Raw genomic sequence first — 18,437 nt, 5'->3', positions numbered from 1 at the left:
ATAGCAATAGAGGATTTAGATAGTGATATCTATGATCCCTCGCTTATTCCCGAAGAAGAGGTACAGGCCTATAGGGTCCTAAGTAGAGGTGAATATAGTGCGTTCACTAGCGAAAAGCAGCTTAAAAGCTCGCCTCCGATATGGGTCGTACCCCACACTGGTAATTTTTGTCTCATGGGTCGTGGTCGAAGATCGCAAGCCCGACTTGGAGCAAGTGCTTGCACCGAAAATTACATACTGCTGATGGTCTCGTCCCCTGTGTTTCTGGCTGCCAAGGGTACATACTTTATCTGCTATGATCGTGCATATGCATGGTTGCCCGCTGACTTTATGGGCTCATGTTTCATTGCAAATTTGTTGCCTCCGACGTTCACTGTAGATGCCGATTATCATAAGACTAGAGTTGTACGAGGCGTAATTAGCGAAGAGGATACTGCCGGTCAAGAGGCAGGAGACTTTTTCAAGGGTTTCCTCCCGTTTTGGGGACCTATGGTTAATAGTAGGAACCTGAGACAGTTGACTCGAGTGGTAGAATCGACAGCTAATATTACTGCCAGTGCCCTTGGTAATATCACCACAGAACTTCAGGCGGAGAGACTTATGACGTTACAAAACCGTATGGTTTTAGATGTCATCTTAGCAGATCGAGGTGGGGTATGTAAGGTGATCCATTCGAGCTGCTGCATTTTCATTCCAGATAACGCTCCTACTGTCTATCAAGCCATCTCGAGGTTGCATAAGATCTCCGAATCCATACACGTGGATGTAGGGGATTGGACGCTACTTGGGTGGTTTTGGGGCCTGATGTCGACTTGGGGTTGGAAGATTCTGATGATCGTCGGAGTTGTTGTGGTGTTCCTGTTCACGTGTTGCCTTTGTGTGCAGTGTGGTCCTGCCTTATGTGGCCTTTGTGCTACAACGTGTATGAGACAGCCACCTGTTACCAAGGGGGCTCGGTTGGACAGAGCTATGCTACAGCAACATCTCGATGGTCTGATGAATATCGAATATGATTCCGACTAGTGCTTGCCTACATGAGGGCAAAAGGAGCGTCTGAGGTTCCGTGACAATCGTAAGTGGTGTTTTCGACTCGCACGAATATGGTCGAGTCTGGTATCTATGAACCGCAAATGACGAGTTTAGTAAGTGTGCGCAGTTTCGCTGTGCTAACTTAAACCGTTCGTTTGTTATGTGGGTTTGTCATCTGTACCCACGGGTTCCATCTTAGATACGGCATCCATTTTGTCTCTTGCCCTCAAGTAGCCAGCGAACGGACGTTGTCCGCTTCGCGACCCTGGGACTCCCAAGATATTTGCGGAAGACACATGTTCTTTGTAAGTGTCTTTATGACGAGGGGGATGCTACTGTAAGGCAGATGGCGCCGCTCGAGGCTCATCTTGCCGCACGGACTTATTGTCTCAGCCGTGCATCTCATTAGGCACGTCCCTTTGATGCCTGTATCTCGTGTTTCCCGATACCTCCCCTTTTACACCCTTTCCGATCTCCCCACTGTCTCCGTCTTCCTCTGCACCTGTCTTTGTTCCTATTTCGATCCGTTTTACTGCTGATAGGAATTCGCTAATGGTGGGAAGATGGGTTTTTACAGTTGGGAACCCCCAAATGTTTCCGCACTTATGTTCCGGACCTCATGTGTTTCAAAGTGACCAAAGCGACCCCTCTGGGGGATAATGGTGAGAACCAGGTTGTAAACTTTTGTGTACCATGTTGTCTTATGGGTAAAAACTGTATAAAAGGAGCGATCCACAGAACCAATTTGAAGCAGTCTCCCCAAGTTGCACGTGGTGTACTTGTCGTGACTTCTGTGTTCCCTGCAGCAAATAAACCTTGAATCTTTGACGTCGAAGGAAGTGTCCCGTGTCTCTGTGATTCGTACGCCGGAGCAGGTTACCCACGAAGGTTTCAGGTGTTGTGCCCTGGCACCGCTGGGTCTTAAAGAACCCAGTCCTTCACTGGCACTCACTAGTAACTTACAGGACCAGATCAGGCAGAGAGTGGGCCATGTGGCACAGTCCTGGCACTCACTAGTAACTTACAGGATCAGATCAGGCAGAGAGTGGGCCATGTGGCACAGTCCTGGCACTCACTAGTAACTTACACGATCAGATCAGGCAGAAAGTGGGCTATGTGGCACAGTCCTGGCACTCACTAGTAACTTACAGGATCAGATCAGGCAGAGAGTGGGCCATGTGGCACAGTCCTGGCACTCACTAGTAACTTACAGGACCAGATCAGGCAGAGAGTGGGCCATGTGGCACAGTCCTGGCACTCACTAGTAACTTACAGGATCAGATCAGGCAGAGAGTGGGCCACGTGGCACAGTCCTGGCACTCACTAGTAACTTACAGGACCAGATCAGGGAGAGAGTGGGCCATGTGGCACAGTCCTGGCACTCACTAGTAACTTACACGATCAGATCAGGCAGAAAGTGGGCCATGTGGCACAGTCCTGGCACTCACTAGTAACTTACACGATCAGATCAGGCAGAGAGTGGGCCATGTGGCACAGTCCTGGCACTCACTAGTAACTTACACGATCAGATCAGGCAGAAAGTGGGCCATGTGGCACAGTCCTGGCACTCACTAGTAACTTACAGGCTCAGATCAGGCAGAGAGTGGGCCATGTGGCACAGTCCTGGCACTCACTAGTAACTTACAGGCTCAGATCAGGCAGAGAGTGGGCCATGTGGCACAGTCCTGGCACTCACTAGTAACTTACAAGCTCAGATCAGGCAGAGAGTGGGCCATGTGGCACAGTCCTGGCACTCACTAGTAACTTACAGGATCAGATCAGGCAGAGAGTGGGCCATGTGGCACAGTCCTGGCACTCACTAGTAACTTACAGGCTCAGATCAGGCAGAGAGTGGGCCATGTGGCACAGTCCTGGCACTCACTAGTAACTTACAGGCTCAGATCAGGCAGAGAGTGGGCCATGTGGCAGAGTCCTGGCACTCACTAGTATCTTGCTGGTGTAGGCGCTGTTGATGGAGATGGCGTGGATGAGCGTGTCCAGGATCTTCGAGGGTAGGCTGCTGGGGTCAGGCACCTCCTTGTAGAGCGTGTCTCCAATGTAGGACTGCACCACCGTCATGCGATTGGTCGTGAGTGTGCCCGTCTTGTCCGAGCAGATGGCTGTGGCATTGCCCATGGTCTCGCAGGCGTCCAGGTGCCGCACCAGGTTGTTGTCCTTCATCATTTTCTGTGAGGAAGAGATGGGTTTGGAAAAGGTTAGAGACTCTAACAGACACACACAAACCAGGTCAGATGTTTTCACCCTTAGAAAAGACACAGCTAGGGGCTGGGCATTGGCAAACTAGAGGGCACTGGCTCTCAGTGGCCGTAGACTGGGGCAGAGCCATTTACCAAGCTGGGTGGACACTCACCAAAGTGGACATGACGGGGCGGGGACACCCGGTACCACCTTACTCCATGCAGAGGTAAGACTTCATGATGCAACATCTTTTGAAGTGTTTACGCTGCCTTTGCCCACCCTTGGACCTCTCAATGGTATTTCCACATTTCACTGCGAAGCTGCCATGAACTATGGACTTCAGCTAGAGGGAAGACCAGACTTTGATGTGTAATGTTGCCGATGTATACCGGCTCAGTGATGTAGCAAACTGGTCAACGGCCCCAAACACCAGCAGCCTCCACCACCCCTCAAGCTTCTAATGGCACTCGCTGCAGTGCCACCCAGGGCCAGATCCGTGCCAGTGCTGTACCACTGGGGGCGAGATCCGTGCCAGTGCTGTGCCACTGGGGGCGAGATCCGTGCCAGTGCTGTGCCACTGGGGGCGAGATCCGTGCCAGTGCTGTGCCACTGGGGGCGAGATCCGTGCCAGTGCTGTGCCAATAGAGGGTGAGATCCATGCCAGTGCTTTGCCGCTGGAGATGAGGTCCGTGCCAGTGCTGTACCACTGGGGGCCAGATCCGTGCCAGTGATGTGCCACTGGAGGCCACAACTGACTCAGTGCTGCGGCACTGGGGGCCAGATCCGTGCCAGTGCTGTGGGGATAGCAGCATGTTCAGAACTGGTTACAGTGTGATGTGTCTGCCCTCAGAGTTACACAAGGGGGCATATTTACAAGGGGAGTGCACCACAGGAACGTCACTTTTACCGATTCTGCAACACACATAGAAAGAGCAAAATGCCATTAATGATTGTTGTGGTGCAGGAAGGGACCGCTTCCTGCACATAAACAATCGTTCCGTGGCATGCAGGCCCCTTGCACTATGCTGCAAGGGTGTCTGTGTTGGCGCAGGGCAGCTATTTTGATGCCAGTGCAAGGAGAAACACAGGGGTGCGCCAAATTGATGTAAAAATGGTGCATTCCTGTATTTTGGAAATGGCAAAATGCAGCGCTGCAAATTTTGCTGCAGCTCCACACTCCACCATGTCCTTGTAAATATGCCCACGGTATCATATAAAAGCACACATCAGAACAGAGTCTGCACATTCTTTTAAAGCAGTCCTGCTGCTGATTTTACCAATGTTTTTCATCAGATAATGGATCCAAGTGTCACCACAGTAGCCCCTCCACGCTAATATGGTTTAGAGTAGGTCTGGGCGGTGAACTCCGCTCGCGGAGTTTGTGGAGTTTTCCGCACTCCGCATTATGCGAAGCTCGCGGAGTTCCGAAAAACCCTGCTTCACGTTGCGAAGTGGATTTTTTTGCCTTGCTCGCATTCGTCAACATCAAGTTGGCGAGTGCGAGCGAGGAAAACCCACCTCCCGGTGAGATTTTTTCTTGTTCGCAATGGTCAACATCAAGTTGGCGAGCGCGAGCATGGATTTCTCAATGCGAGCGGTCAGATTTCTCATTGAGAGTGGTCGCGCATGCTCGCGACCGCTTGTGTTGTGAAGCCGTCCGTTCGCGTTGAGAAAAGCTGCTGCTCTAGTAAAAATCTACTTGAGTGGCAAAAAGGAAGCAGCGCCCGCTTGCACTTTGCATGGTGCCGTTCGCGATGATTGCACAAGCACCTGGCACTGAAAATCACTGCAAACTGGCATTTATCTAATGCACTCACTGCTCACGGAGCTCGCGAAGCTTCGTGTGCGTGCGTGCAGCACTTTTTTTTGCACTTTGCGGAGTTCTGCGTAGGGGAACTCTGCGAACTACGCCCAGGCGCAGCTTAGAGTTGCCAACGTCTGAAAACTAGGGGAAATATGTACAAGCAATTAGCGCCACTATAGCGTCACTTTTTTGTATGCTCCGCTGGCGGTATGATCTGCACCTTATTTACAAAGTGGTGTTGAGCCAAATTTTTTGGCTTGACACCACTTTTTAACTATGCTAACCTTTCATGCAGCTGTCTGCATAAAATGCGCGTGCAGTGGGTGTTGCTGTGGGCGTTGCGCCGCAGCACCCTTTGCTTTTTGATGCTGCTCCAATTCACAAGGCTCTGTAAATCAGAGGCAGTGCCAAAAACGAACGCCATGCAAGAGCAGGCGCTAGAATGGCGCAACGAGGAGAAATACTTTTATTTCTCCTCTATATTGCTTTTTTTATGTGAGCTGAAGTACATAGAAGTAGCCATTCGCCATTATTGATTATGTGCAGGAAAAGACACCTTCCAGTTCCTGCACATAAACAATCATTCCCCCCAGCGCAGACGCCCTTGCGCTATGACACTACGGTGTCTGTATTGGCGCTTTAGAGAACACAGGGGCGTGCCATATTTGTATCAATACTGTGCATCCCTGAGTTTTGGAAACGTTGGAGCGCGGTGATGCCAAATTTGCTCTGACATTTCTTTATAAATATACCCTAGATTTACTATCCCCAGTATCCCCACATCAACAGTGTGCAGACCCGTGCACATCATGCCTCAGTAATACACATATGTGTTACATTTCTACCATGGTGATGTTCAGCGGTGCTGCAATAAAGGACACATTGGGGCATATTTACAAGCCCCTATCGCCACAGGAAGGTCACTTTTAGTGACGTTCCTATAGCGATATGTGCATCACCTTATTTACAAGGCTGCGTTAAACCACTTAATGTTGGTGTAACGCTGTATTTACTGTGGAAGGGGAGGACAATAGGTGTTGTGGTGGGCGTTCCACCGCAACAACCATTGCTTCTGACGCTGCCCTCTATTTACAAGATTGGTGTAAATAGGAGCAGCGCCAAAATTAAGACCACGGAAAATCTTTTCTTAAACAAGCAAAATAAGGAGAAATGCTTTATTTCTCCTCGTTTTACGCAGCACACTTAGAAGTTTCAAAACACCACTAGAATATTGTTTATGTGCAGGAAGGGACACCTTCAAGACCATAAACAATCTTCCCCTGCACGCAGAAATCCTTGCACTATGGTGCAAGGGGCCTGCGTTGGTGCTAGACTGCCAAATGTAGTGCCAGTGCAGGGGGAAACACAGGGCAGCACCATATTGTTGTAAATATGGTGCAGCCCTGCGTTTCTGAAGTGGTGGAGCGTGATGTTAAGCCAAGGAGGCTAACGCCCTGCTCCGTCACTTCGTTGTGAATATGCCCCATTATCCCTATTTCCACAGTGCTGAGTCATTTATGACCTCCATGAGCTTTAGAGAAGGAGTTATGAGCTGCATCCTAATAGTGAACCAACACGTGTGACAAGACCTGTAAATCACTCGTGATCAGCAGACTGTTTTACCATGAGCTGCATATCCACAGTTACCCACACTAGGGCAGACATCGTTCACCCCGCATCCATTTCAACGTGGTACTATTACAATGTGGTTTTCACTACGCAAGTCATTACACCGACTTGCACTGGAGGGTGCTGTTGACTAAGGAATAGTGTAAATTACTGTTTCCAACACCTTCCCTACTGTATGTAGACTGGAGTTGGAATAGTAATTCACACTATTCCTAAGCCCAGCACCCTCCAGCGCAAGTCGTTGTAACGACTTGCGTTGTGAAAACCGCGATCTAACAGACCGCGTTGAAATGGCCTTCGATGTATAGTCATACATCCCACTCTAGTGACAAGACCTGTAAATCACTGGTGACCTTCGGATGGTTTTAACACAAGCTGCACAACTCAAGTTACCCACTCTAGTGACAAGAGAGACCTGTAAATTACTGGTGACCTGTAGAGAGATTTAGAATGAACTGTGCATCTACACTGACCAACACTAGTTCAAGTTCAAGTTCAGTCATTTGTATAGCGCGCTGCTCACCCAGAGGGTCTCAAGGCGCTAGAGGGAGGGGTACGTTATTTGTCGAAAAGCCAGGTTTTCAGTTCTTTCCAGAAGGAAATGTGATTCTGATTAAGGCGGAGGTGGGTAGGGAGTGAGTTCCAGGTCTTGGCAGCAAGGAAGGAGAGGGATCTGCCACCCATGGTGGATCTTCGGATGCGCGGGACTGCGGCGAGGGCTTGATTGGATGATCTTAGTTGGAGGGTGGGATTGTAGAAGGACAGTCGAGTGTTGAGGCATTCGGGTCCTAGGTTATAAAGGGCCTTGTGTGCGTGGGTGAGAAGGCGGAAAGTAATTCTTTTGTTGACGGGAAGCCAGTGGAGGTCTTTTAGGTGTCCGGTGATGTGCTCTTGACGCGGGATGTCTAATATGAGTCTCGCTGACACGTTTTGGATGCGCTGGAGTTTATTCTGTAATTTTGTTGTAATTCCGGCGTAGAGTGTGTTGCCATAATCTAGTCGACTCGTGACCAGTGCATGGGTGACAGTCTTTCTTGTCTCGAGGGGGATCCAGCGGAAGATCTTTTTGAGGATGCGAAGGACGTTGAAGCAGGAGGATGAGACGGCGTTGACTTGTCTGGACATTGAGAGAGAGGAGTCTAGAATGAAGCCAAGGTTACGTGCATGGTCTGTGGGTGTGGGTGCTGTGCCCAGAGCGGAAGGCCACCAGGAGTCGTCCCAAGCTGAGGGGGAGGATCCTAGGATGAGTACCACCGTTTTGTCCGAGTTGAGTTTCAGGCGGCTCTGTTTCATCCATTCGGCTACTTCTTTCATGCCTTCATGAAGATTGGTTTTGGCGGTGTTGGGGTCTTTGGTGAGGGAGAGGATTAGCTGGGTGTTGTCGGCGTAAGAGATGATGTTGAGGTTGTGTTGACGCGCGATGGAAGCGAGAGGGCTCATGTAGACGTTGAAGAGGGTGGGACTGAGTGAGGATCCTTGAGGAATGCCGCAGATGACTTCTGTGGCCTCAGAGTAGAATGGGGGAAGTCGGACTCTCTGAGTTCTCCCAGCTAGGAACGAGATGATTCAGTCCAAGGCTTTTCCTTGTATGCCGATATTGCTGAGGCGTTGTATAAGGGTGCTGTGGCAGACTGTGTCGAAAGCGGCGGATAGGTCGAGTAGGATGAGGGCCACTGTTTCTCCGTTGTCCAGGAGTGTTCGGATGTCGTCGGTCGCTGCAATGAGGGCGGTTTCGGTGCTGTGTTTGGCCCGAAATCCGGATTGAGATGGATCAAGGGAGTTGTTGGATTCTAGGAAGGCGGCGAGTTGGCTGTTGACTGCTTTCTCGATGACTTTGGCCGGGAAAGGGAGGAGGGATATGGGTCGGTAGTTTTTCAGTTCTGAAGGATCTACTGTGGGTTTTTTCAGAAGGGCGCTGAGTTCGGCGTGTTTCCAGATTTCTGGAAAGGTGGCAGAGTTGAAAGAGTAGTTGATGACATCGCGGAGTTGGGGTGCGTTGATGGAGTTGGCTTTGTTGAAGATGTGGTGGGGACAGGGGTCGGAGGGCGAGCCAGAGTGGATTGAGTTCATGAGGTGAATGGTGTCTTCAGTGGTGATTGGCTTCCAGGCGCTGAGGTTGTTGGTTGGAGGAGTGGGATCTGAAGGGGGAGGTGCGGGTTGATCACTGGGAGTATTCTTGAAGCTGTTGTGGATGTCGGCAATTTTGTTGTAGAAGAAGGAGGATAACGCATCGCAGAGGTCTTGGGAGGGAGTGATGTCGTTGGATGCTGCGGTGGGGTTAGTGAGTTCTTTGACGATATTGAAGAGTTCCTTGCTGTTATGAGAATTGTTGTCGAGGCGATCCTTGAATGTTGCTTTCTTGGCGGATCGAATCAGTTGGTGGTGTTTGCGTGTGGCTGTCTTGAGGGACGCCATGTTGTCTGATGTTGGGTTTTTTCTCCAATTCTTCTCCATGGTGCGACATAGCTTCTTGGATTTTTTAAGTTCATCATTGAACCAGGGAGCTTTTTTGTTGGCTGATTTCAACTGGGGCTTTTTCAGGGGTGCTAATTCGTCCGCACTGTGGGAAATCCATTGCCTGAGGTTGGTGGCTGCTTGGTTTGGGTCCGTTGCTAGGGTGGGGGGGTTTTGGTTGAGTAATGTGAAGAGTTGGTCGGTGGTGACTTTGTTCCAGTTTCTTCGGGGAATGGGTTGTGGACGGTTGTGGGTCAGGGTGGTTTTGTAGCTGAAGTGAACACAGCAGTGATCCGTCCAGTGGAGAGCTGTAGTACGATCGAAGGAGATGTGCTTGCTGGAGGTGAAGATAGGGTCGAGTGTGTGTCCGGCTGTGTGAGTGGGGGAGTCAACAAGTTGTTTGAGTCCGAGGTTGGCCATGTTGTCCAGAAGGGTGGTGGTGTTGCTGTCGAGTGTGTTTTCAAGGTGGTAGTTGAGGTCTCCTAGAAGAATGTAGTTCTCGGAGGCAAGGGCATGTGGGCTGACGAAGTCCGTGATGTCGTCGCTGAATTGAGTGCGGGTACCTGGAGGCCTGTAGATGAGGGTGCCTCTAAGGGTGGTCCTGGGGTCGGTGTGGATCTGAAAGTGGAGATGTTCGGCGTTTGCAAGATTGTCCTCGGAGCTCGTTGAGATTTTGATGGTATTTCTGTGGATGATGGTGATGCCTCCTCCAGTTTGATTGGTTCGGTCTTTTCGAATAATCTTGTAAGTGTCCGGTATGGCGATTTCGATGTCGGGAGCAGAGGAAGCGTTCATCCATGTTTCAGTGAGGAAGGCGATGTCAGGTGACGCAGTGTCAATTAGGTCCCAGAGCTCTGTTGCATGTCTGTGGACCGAGCGGGTGTTTAGTAGGATGCAATTCAGGCGGTTGGGTTCGGAGATGTGTGAGGAGGAAGTGGGTTTGGTGAGGGTCCTGAAGCAGTTGAACTTGCAGGAGAGGCAGGCAAAAGGGCCGTGGGTATATCCTGGGGTGGCTGCGCAGCATTGTGGTGTGCGTCCGGGGTTGAGGGCGAGGAGAATAGCGGAATCATAGGTGACTCTAGAGGATAGGGAGCCGCAGGGGCCAGGGGGTCTGGCGCTGGGCGCGGTCCAGGCGCGGACGGGCATAGACGGGCTTACCTTTGGCGCACCTTCGGCTGACTTGCAGATACTTTTAGCCTGAGCTGCGCATCGAAAGTGACCCACACTAGTGACAAGACCTGTTAATCCCAGGTGACCTACAGACAGGTTGAGCACGAGCTGCGCATCTATAGTGACCCACATAAGAGATGCCCACTTTCGGTTACAAGCAGAGTCTGTCTGGGCTGCGATGCCTAAAGAAACCTTTTCACAAGACGTACCCCAATATAGATGTGACGTTCAAAGCACACTGTGACGGGGCAGAGCATATGAGCCTGAAAACAAAAGGTAGAGACCGGAAATCTTCAAAGCCAACAAGCATTTAAAGTGTATCAGGTTGGAGCTGTTGTCCAGGCCGGGCGACTAATTGAGTGTGCGGGGAGGTCCTCGTGTAGCTCATGTATAAAAAATATTCACATTAGTGATGTCATGTCTAGGGGTGGGCGGAATTTGCAGAGTTTCACTTAGTGGAATTCCGTGGAGATACTTAAAAACGCTGCGAGATTCCACAGGGTTCGGCAAGCCGGCGGAATTCGGCATGCTGCGCTGCTCGGGCTGGTTTTTGGCATCGGGAGCTTGTTCCGTGCTGTATAATCAGTGTGAACAACATCACAAGGCCCGCCAGAGGGCGCTGCTTCTTTTTGCCTCTTGAGTATATTTTCCACTCGAGCTGCAGCTTCCTCAACACGAACGGCTGCGACCTGCCATGACCTCCCGAGTTGAGTGATCTCGCTGGGCGGGGTTGAAGCGCCCGAAAATCACGCTAAGGGAAGCAAATTTGTACTTATGATCACCAATTTAGCGTTCCCGAGCCATGTGTGAGAAAAAACCTCGCCGCGCACAGGGGCGGCCTTAGGCATGTGCAAGCTGTGCACCTGCACAGGGCCACCAAACCCCAGGGGCCACCTCGCCAATATATATCCTTAATATAATAATCCTCTGAGGATGGATATATATTTGCGTGGCGGTCCGAGTGGCAGGGATTTGGCGGCCTCCGGCTCTGTTCCACTCCCAAACACCCTGACCCCCCTCTTCACTGGCCTCTGCGCCCGCCCCGCCCGAACCCCCTCTTCCGGGGCCCCGTACCTACGCTTCCTGCCCAGGGCCACCATGAGCCTAGAGCCGCCCCTGCCGCGCAGCAGTTGGCGGCGTTTTGCTGGAACTCCGTGTTCCAAGCAGAACGCGGAGTCTGCAAACCCCCATGAACTCCGCCTGCGGCATTATTCGCCCACCCCAAGTGTCCAGAGGAAGAGCCATTCATCTGTAAACTATAAAAAGGACAGTACCTGCAGGTTTTTGATAAAGGTTAATCTGATATCGTTGTAAAGGTCACAACCTCACCTCCAAGCGAAGAACTGCTATAACTCTGCAACCTCTGCACCAAACATTTCAAGACGTTTACTTATCTCAACCTAAGTTTTTTCAGGTTTCTGAAAATCGTTAAAAGGGAGTAAAGAATAAGATACAACTGGGGTCCGGGGCAGGTCGGGGGAAGGGGGCATCTATTTCAAATACCTTTAGTGACTTTGTCACAGGTTAACAAGTCACCAAATGCAGAGCGCAGGTCGTGCAGGGCTGCCTTCCGGCCACTTGTAAACATGCAGAAATTCTGCTTATTTGTTCATCCAGGCAACCAGTAGAAATGACCTCTTTGCCCGATTAATAAATAGAGCGAGGTTGGCAATAAATTATTCGCAGCCTGCTCTAACAATTGTAACCACGAGGTGGCAGTGACGCTCCGTAAAAGAGTATTTCGGGGGCGGCCGCGCTAACAAAGCCTGAAGTTCCCCACTTTTCTTCATTTAGCATCTGCAACTGAAACAACCTTTCCCCTCCTCACGACCCCCACGCCGACCGACCACTGCAAGCTGCTCACCTGCCCCTTCATTTGTAGAAAAAAAGAAGCTCATTGTGTCTAAGATCGGTTTCGGGCTTTCAGCCCTCATCAGCCAGGATAGCTTCACTCCAGTGGCTTAGTGAGGCCGAGACCCACGTCAGAGAAGCAACACGGAGGGCGTGGGTAGGGGGGAGAAATGAGGAAAAGAGCACAGGCAAGTGCAACATAGAGCGGGTGAGGAGAAGCGCATGGCCGACAGAGAGCAACGCAGGGTGCAGCGGGGGAAGCACACAAGGGGGACAGCGAGGGATAACATGCACTCTCATGGAATGCTTAGCACAGCAAAAGGAGTGCTTGGAAGCAAGAAGTGGAAGCATAAAGGCATTCGATCAAAACAAAGGTACACAGGCGCTGCCCCATGGGCGGGACAAACACTAGACTGGCAAGCTGGAAGACCAATAAGAAGCACGCAAATGATAGTGACAAAGAAAACAATGGTACGTAACGAGCGGGCTTCAAGCCCCTCTGTGTTCACGGGAAAGCCCACGAGGATTCACAACAGACAGAGCAGGCGCTGTCCAATAGGCTGGGCCTAAAAAGAGCTCACCAGAATGTTGCCTGTCAACTCACCAGTTAGCATTCCCAACTGGTGAGCTTCAGCTCTTTTTTTCTTAATATGAATGTGTGTTAAGGGCACTGTAACTATGCAGTAATAAAAGATCAAATTATGGGGCATAGTTACGCACAGAAGCAAAAGGCAAATTAGATGGTATAATGCGGCACATTCTGTGGCAGTGTATTTTATACTTTGTCATTGTTGTCTGGGCACTTAACGTGAAAACAGCTGTATGCACAAAGAATGTAACCAGTTCACCTCTGTAACTGGTCCCTGCACCGCATCATATTTATACTGGACTGTGTTTTAGTATCCTCTTTAAATTGCAGAAAGAAACTAAAATATTTTTGTTGAAATTTGGACAATATGCGGTGCATGTTGAATTATGTGGCAAGTGAGAAAACTTAGTGGTTCTGGGAAAACACAGCAGCAACAAAATCACACAATTCTAGTTTCCTTGAGTATATTGAGCCACTAGTTCGTATTTCTAGGCCTGGAGAGGAATTTAAATGAAGGTGGAGTAACAGGAAGACATCTGGTACTTCGCTCTTTTAAGGATATATCTTTTTATCCAAATAAAGATTATTATTATGATAGTGCATTCAGCCAGTGTGAGCGGCCGCTCACTATACTCGTTGGTCTTTGTTTAGTGTTGTTTCTTAGTGTAAAATGCCTCCTCGCGGGGTTCACTTTGCGTGAAGAAAATAGCACGAAATGCCGGGAGTAATTTATGGATAAATTCTAACCCAAGTGCACATCAATCGAGCATGCGCAGCTGCTCGCAGCCGCTGTACATCGCAGAGGCCGCCGCACCCCCCCCCCCCACAGGGGGGGGGGAGGCTTAGAGGCCGGCGCCATAACCCACGCGGTGCCCACCGGTAGGGAAACTGGTTCTGGGCGTCTGAAAGCGCCCAGGAACCAGCGGAAGCAGAGTGCGCACCAGCCACTCCGACCGGAAGTGACCCGTGACCTGGGCGCCCCTAAAGGGTGGCCAATGGTCACCGTGGCTTGTTTTGAACCCCCCAATCAGGGGGGTCCACCTGAGGCCCCCATGGAGGGGTCAAGGGGATTTAAGTCGTCGCCTGTCCCAGCAAGGACATAACTTCTTCAAGGAGCTGGGAGAGCGGCGCAACAACGACAACTATTGCCCACACCTGATATAAAAAAATATATATAAAAAAATAAAGAGGGGGGGCAGTCACTTTGGGATGCCGCACGGCAGGGTGCTGGGGGGGGGGGGGGCACCCTCCTCCTTAATGCCCCCACATTACCAACAGCAAACCCGGTGGGCAGCACGCCACCATAACCGGATTCTTTTCTCTCAGCCAAACCCGGTGCGCAGCAGGCCACCTTAACGGAATTCTTTCTCTTGGGTGGTGGGACATTCATACGTGTCCAGAATGGAGTCTTGGTGGCGGCGGTTGGGGCACATAGCGAGCAGACCCAAAGTGACGTACATCCGCTGGATAGGGCAACCGGGTATGAGGTGGGAGCAACTACTGCCAACATTGGACAGCCTCATGGCAGACTCGGCGTGCCAGCCTGACATCTTGATCATTCACCTCGGAGGCAACGACCTTACGCGGCTAGGGTGCAAGGCGGTGGGGCAGGCCATCCAAAGGGACCTCACCAAGGAGACAACATGGCTGGGCCCCACGACGGTGGTCTGGTCTGAAATGATCAGCAGAAGGCACTGGGAAGGTGCTGACTCCAACAAGGCGGTGGATAATGCAAGGAGGAAATTGAACATTGCAATGCACAAGTTTTGCTCCACCAATGGCCTGGAATCAATCAGGCACGGCCTCATCCACCCGGGACGCCCGGAGCTTTATGGCCAGGACGGGGTACACCAATCCGACAAAGGGATGAAGGTCTTCTGGGATAACCAGTGGGGGGCAAGGGTGCTCGCAGGTTGTAGATAAAAAAATAAATTAAAAAAAAACTATGACAAGCCACGAATCAGGGGCAGGGGGGGAGCCGCAGTAAGACGTGAGCCTCCCTGCGGCGTGACGGAAATCCTACAATGGTTGTCTAAGGAAACACACTGGTGGGCGGTGTGTAGGAGGAGGGCCACTCACTTTTGAATGCCGCACGGCAGGGTGACGTGGCCGCACCAAGGAGGGGAGTAACAGGAGGAGACGGCACTCGCGGCCCAGACCCGGCCGGACGGCAGGGCGCAAATGGTAGCGAGCTGGGGACCTAACTCCAGACAGAAAAGCTCCCCTCCATGACACGCAGAAGGCGTGGGCGACCAACCACTGGAACACCAATGGACTGACAAGGAACTGGTTTTGTACAGTGCCATTTACGAACTGAGAAGTACACAAAAGACTGACACCTGTTATCACAAGAAGGTGTCATGGATTGTATATGACATGTATGATTGATGGGTACAGTTTGCAAATGGAAAATTGCATAACCAGTTATGTGTTTTAATATTAATAAAACTGCGGCCAACAACGACCATCACTAATAACCGTTATTGTTGGCTGACATTATTTTTGTTAAGAATGGCATGCGGGCATCCTGAGGGGGAGAAGCCGGGGAGTTGCTGTTGGGTAACCACGGAATGGGCACGTGCGGGGGTTATGCTCTATTGCATTCAGCATTTTTCCTGGGTGGCACGCGCATCCATGCGTCTATTTCTGAGGGAAGGGGGGATTTATGCTCCAAGGAATAGCGCTAGATGCAGAATGACTCTGCTTGCATACTCTTCTGGAATTCTTAGGGACTTCGGCATGATTACACCATCGAATTATGACCATCCCTAGGTACTTCTTCTCTTAACACACCCTGTTCCTGGCACCCCATCCTCCTGGGTCAGGATGCGCCCACCTGCACCCACAGAGATCCAGCGGTCTCTGCGGTGCCCATGACTCGAGAGTCCGATGTCCAGCTGCACGAGCAGAAGCTCTGGACACATGCCACACTGTACAACTGACCACATCTACGGAGCGACGTCTCACTCCATTCGCCTGTCGCGCAGCCAATTCAGAAATGTTCCAACAAACTGCGTTGCCAAATCAATAATCCGTTTTTAATCTCTGCAATCCATATTAATCCACCTTGTTTAATTCATTTAACCACATGTCTCAGTTCATATGGATGGCGGTATAATTCCCCCTAGTTTCCAATGCTGCAGATATGTCTGTCCAGGGCTTTATCCGCGGCGCGTTGGTATAAACAGGTCATCCAGGGTTATAATGTTCTGAGCTGCCCGGGATGAAATATGAACCGCGACACACTTCTGAATTGGCCATGTTTGTGTAGTTGGGGCTGGACGCAGCGCCCGCCAGCGCGCGCGCTGTTCAGCTTGGAGAAGTATACTAAAAGCAGGGTTTTAAGTGGGAGGAAAAAACTGTGGGTGGGGGGGGTTCTCAAAGGAAAGGGGCGTTGCCAATGTAATTAAGGGCGTGGCTTAAAAACACAAGCTAAAAATCTGTCTTTAGCATAGTGTGCCGCCCGACTTGCACTGTGCTGCTTCTGTTGTTACACCCAGATATGATACAACAAGTAACATCATACCTACAAGTCAGGGCTTTTGGCTGTCAGGGCTTTTGGCTTTCCTTTGTCAATGGTTGTTAGTTGCATTAGATAAATAAGCAGCAACTCTGGCTTGTTGTATGTAATATTGAAAAAGCTTCCACTTAAAGCCCTGGTGACACCAGGACAATATTTCTACTTCTGAGTTTCAAAAAGAGAAGGGAAATCCAGAGAGAAAATGACTTTCTTTCAAGGATTTCCCTTCCCCCACAACGCTCACCTGTCATGACGTCATGCCATCACTTCTCCACTTGGTGCCAGTCTCAGGTACTCTCGGAGCTGGCTCGTGCGTACGTCCCCGGCCCACGTGCAGCCGCATCTAGGGCACGCACAGCAGCAGACACGCAAAAAAGCGCCGCAAGGGGCTTGTAAATCTGCCCCGCTCTGCTGCCTGTCCTCTGCGCCCTGTCCTCTGCGCCCTGTCCTCTGCGCCCTGTCCTCTGCGGCCTGTCCGCGGCAGCCTGTCCTCTGCGCCCTGTCCTCTGCGCCCTGTCCTCTGCGCTCTGTCCTCTGCGCCCTGTTCTCTGCGCCCTGTTCTCTGCGGCCTGTCCTCTGCGCCCTGTCCTCTGCGCCCTGTCCTCTGCGGCCTGTCCACGGCAGCCTGTCCTCTGCGCTCTGTCCTCTGCGCCCTGTCCTCTGCGCCCTGTTCTCTGCGGCCTGTCCTCTGCGCCCTGTCCTCTGCGCTCTGTCCTCTGCGCCCTGTCCTCTGCGCCCTGTCCTCTGCACCCTGTCCTCTGCGCTCTGTCCTCTGCGCCCTGTCCTCTGCGCCCTGTCCTCTGCGCCCTGTCCTCTGCGCCCTGTCCTCTGCGGCCTGTCCGCGGCAGCCTGTCCTCTGCGCCCTGTCCTCTGCGCCCTGTCCTCTGCACTCTGTCCTCTGTGCCCTGTCCTCTGCGCCCTGTTCTCTGCGGCCTGTCCTCTGCGCCCTGTCCTCTGCGCCCTGTCCTCTGCGCCCTGTCCTCTGCGGCCTGTCCGCGGCAGCCTGTCCTCTGCGCCCTGTCCTCTGCGCCCTGTCCTCTGCACTCTGTCCTCTGCGCCCTGTCCTCTGCGCCCTGTTCTCTGCGGCCTGTCCTCTGCGCCCTGTCCTCTGCGCCCTGTCCTCTGCGCCCTGTCCTCTGCGGCCTGTCCACGGCAGCCTGTCCTCTGCGCTCTGTCCTCTGCGCCCTGTCCTCTGCGCCCTGTTCTCTGCGGCCTGTCCTCTGCGCCCTGTCCTCTGCGCCCTGTCCTCTGCGCCCTGTCCTCTGCTGCCTGTCCTCTGCGGCCTGTCCTCTGCTGCCTGCCCTCTGCGCCCTGTCCTCTGCGGCCTGTCCTCTGCGCCCTGTCCTCTGCGCCCTGTCCTCTGCGCCCTGTCCTCTGCGGCCTGTCCTCTGCGCCCTGTCCTCTGCTGCCTGTCCGCTGCGGCCTGTCCTCTGCGCCCTGTCCTCTGCGGCCTGTCCTCTGCGCCCTGTCCTCTGCGCCCTGTCCTCTGCGGCCTGTCCTCTGCGCCCTGTCCTCTGCGGCCTGTCCTCTGCGCCCTGTCCTCTGCGCCCTGTCCTCTGCGCCCTGTCCTCTGCGGCCTGTCCTCTGCGCCCTGTCCTCTGCGGCCTGTCCTCTGCGCCATGTCCTCTGCGGCCTGTCCTCTGCGCCCTGTCCTCTGCGCCCTGTCCTCTGCGCCCTGTCCTCTGCTGCCTGCCCTCTGCGCCCTGTCCTCTGCGGCCTGTCCTCTGCTGCCTGCCCTCTGCGCCCTGTCCTCTGCGCCCTGTCCTCTGCTGCCTGTCCTCTGCGGCCTTTCCTCTGCTGCCTGCCCTCTGCGCCCTGTCCTCTGCGGCCTGTCCTCTGCGCCCTGTCCTCTGCGCCCTGTCCTCGGCAGCCTGTCCTCTGCGCTCTGTCCTCTGCGCCCTGTCCTCTGCGCCCTGTCCTCTGCGGCCTGTCCTCTGCGCCATGTCCTCTGCGCCCTGTCCTCTGCGCCCTGTCCTCTGCGCCCTGTCCTCTGCGGCCTGTCCACGGCAGCCTGTCCTCTGCGCCCTGTCCTCTGCTGCCTGTCCTCTGTGCCCTGTCCTCTGTCCTTTGCGCCCTGTCCTCTGCTGCCTGTCCTCTGTGCCCTGTCCTCTGTGCCCTGTCCTCTGTGCCCTGTCCTTTGCGCCCTGTCCTCTGCTGCCTGTCCTCTGTGCCCTGTCCTCTGTGCCCTGTCC

The 18,437-nt window shown here is 52.6% G+C and overlaps 1 protein-coding gene across 7 annotated transcripts in view; it reads right to left on the bottom strand.

Moving 5' to 3' along the window:
* Positions 1–18,437, bottom strand: part of ATP2B3 (ATPase plasma membrane Ca2+ transporting 3) — a 348,827-nt gene that overhangs the window by 106,043 nt on the left and 224,347 nt on the right. For all 7 annotated transcript variants that reach the window (XM_086940211.1, XM_086940208.1, XM_086940205.1 and 4 more), the window contains one exon: positions 2,974–3,216. In XM_086940211.1, the coding sequence (XP_086796337.1) occupies positions 2,974–3,216 (243 nt within the window). The remainder of the gene's footprint in view (positions 1–2,973; positions 3,217–18,437) is intronic.

Source organism: Lissotriton vulgaris, chromosome 10, assembly GCF_964263255.1.
Source record: "Lissotriton vulgaris chromosome 10, aLisVul1.2, whole genome shotgun sequence".
NCBI classification, from domain to species: domain Eukaryota; kingdom Metazoa; phylum Chordata; class Amphibia; order Caudata; family Salamandridae; genus Lissotriton; species Lissotriton vulgaris.
This window is presented reverse-complemented; position numbering and strand designations above follow the sequence as displayed.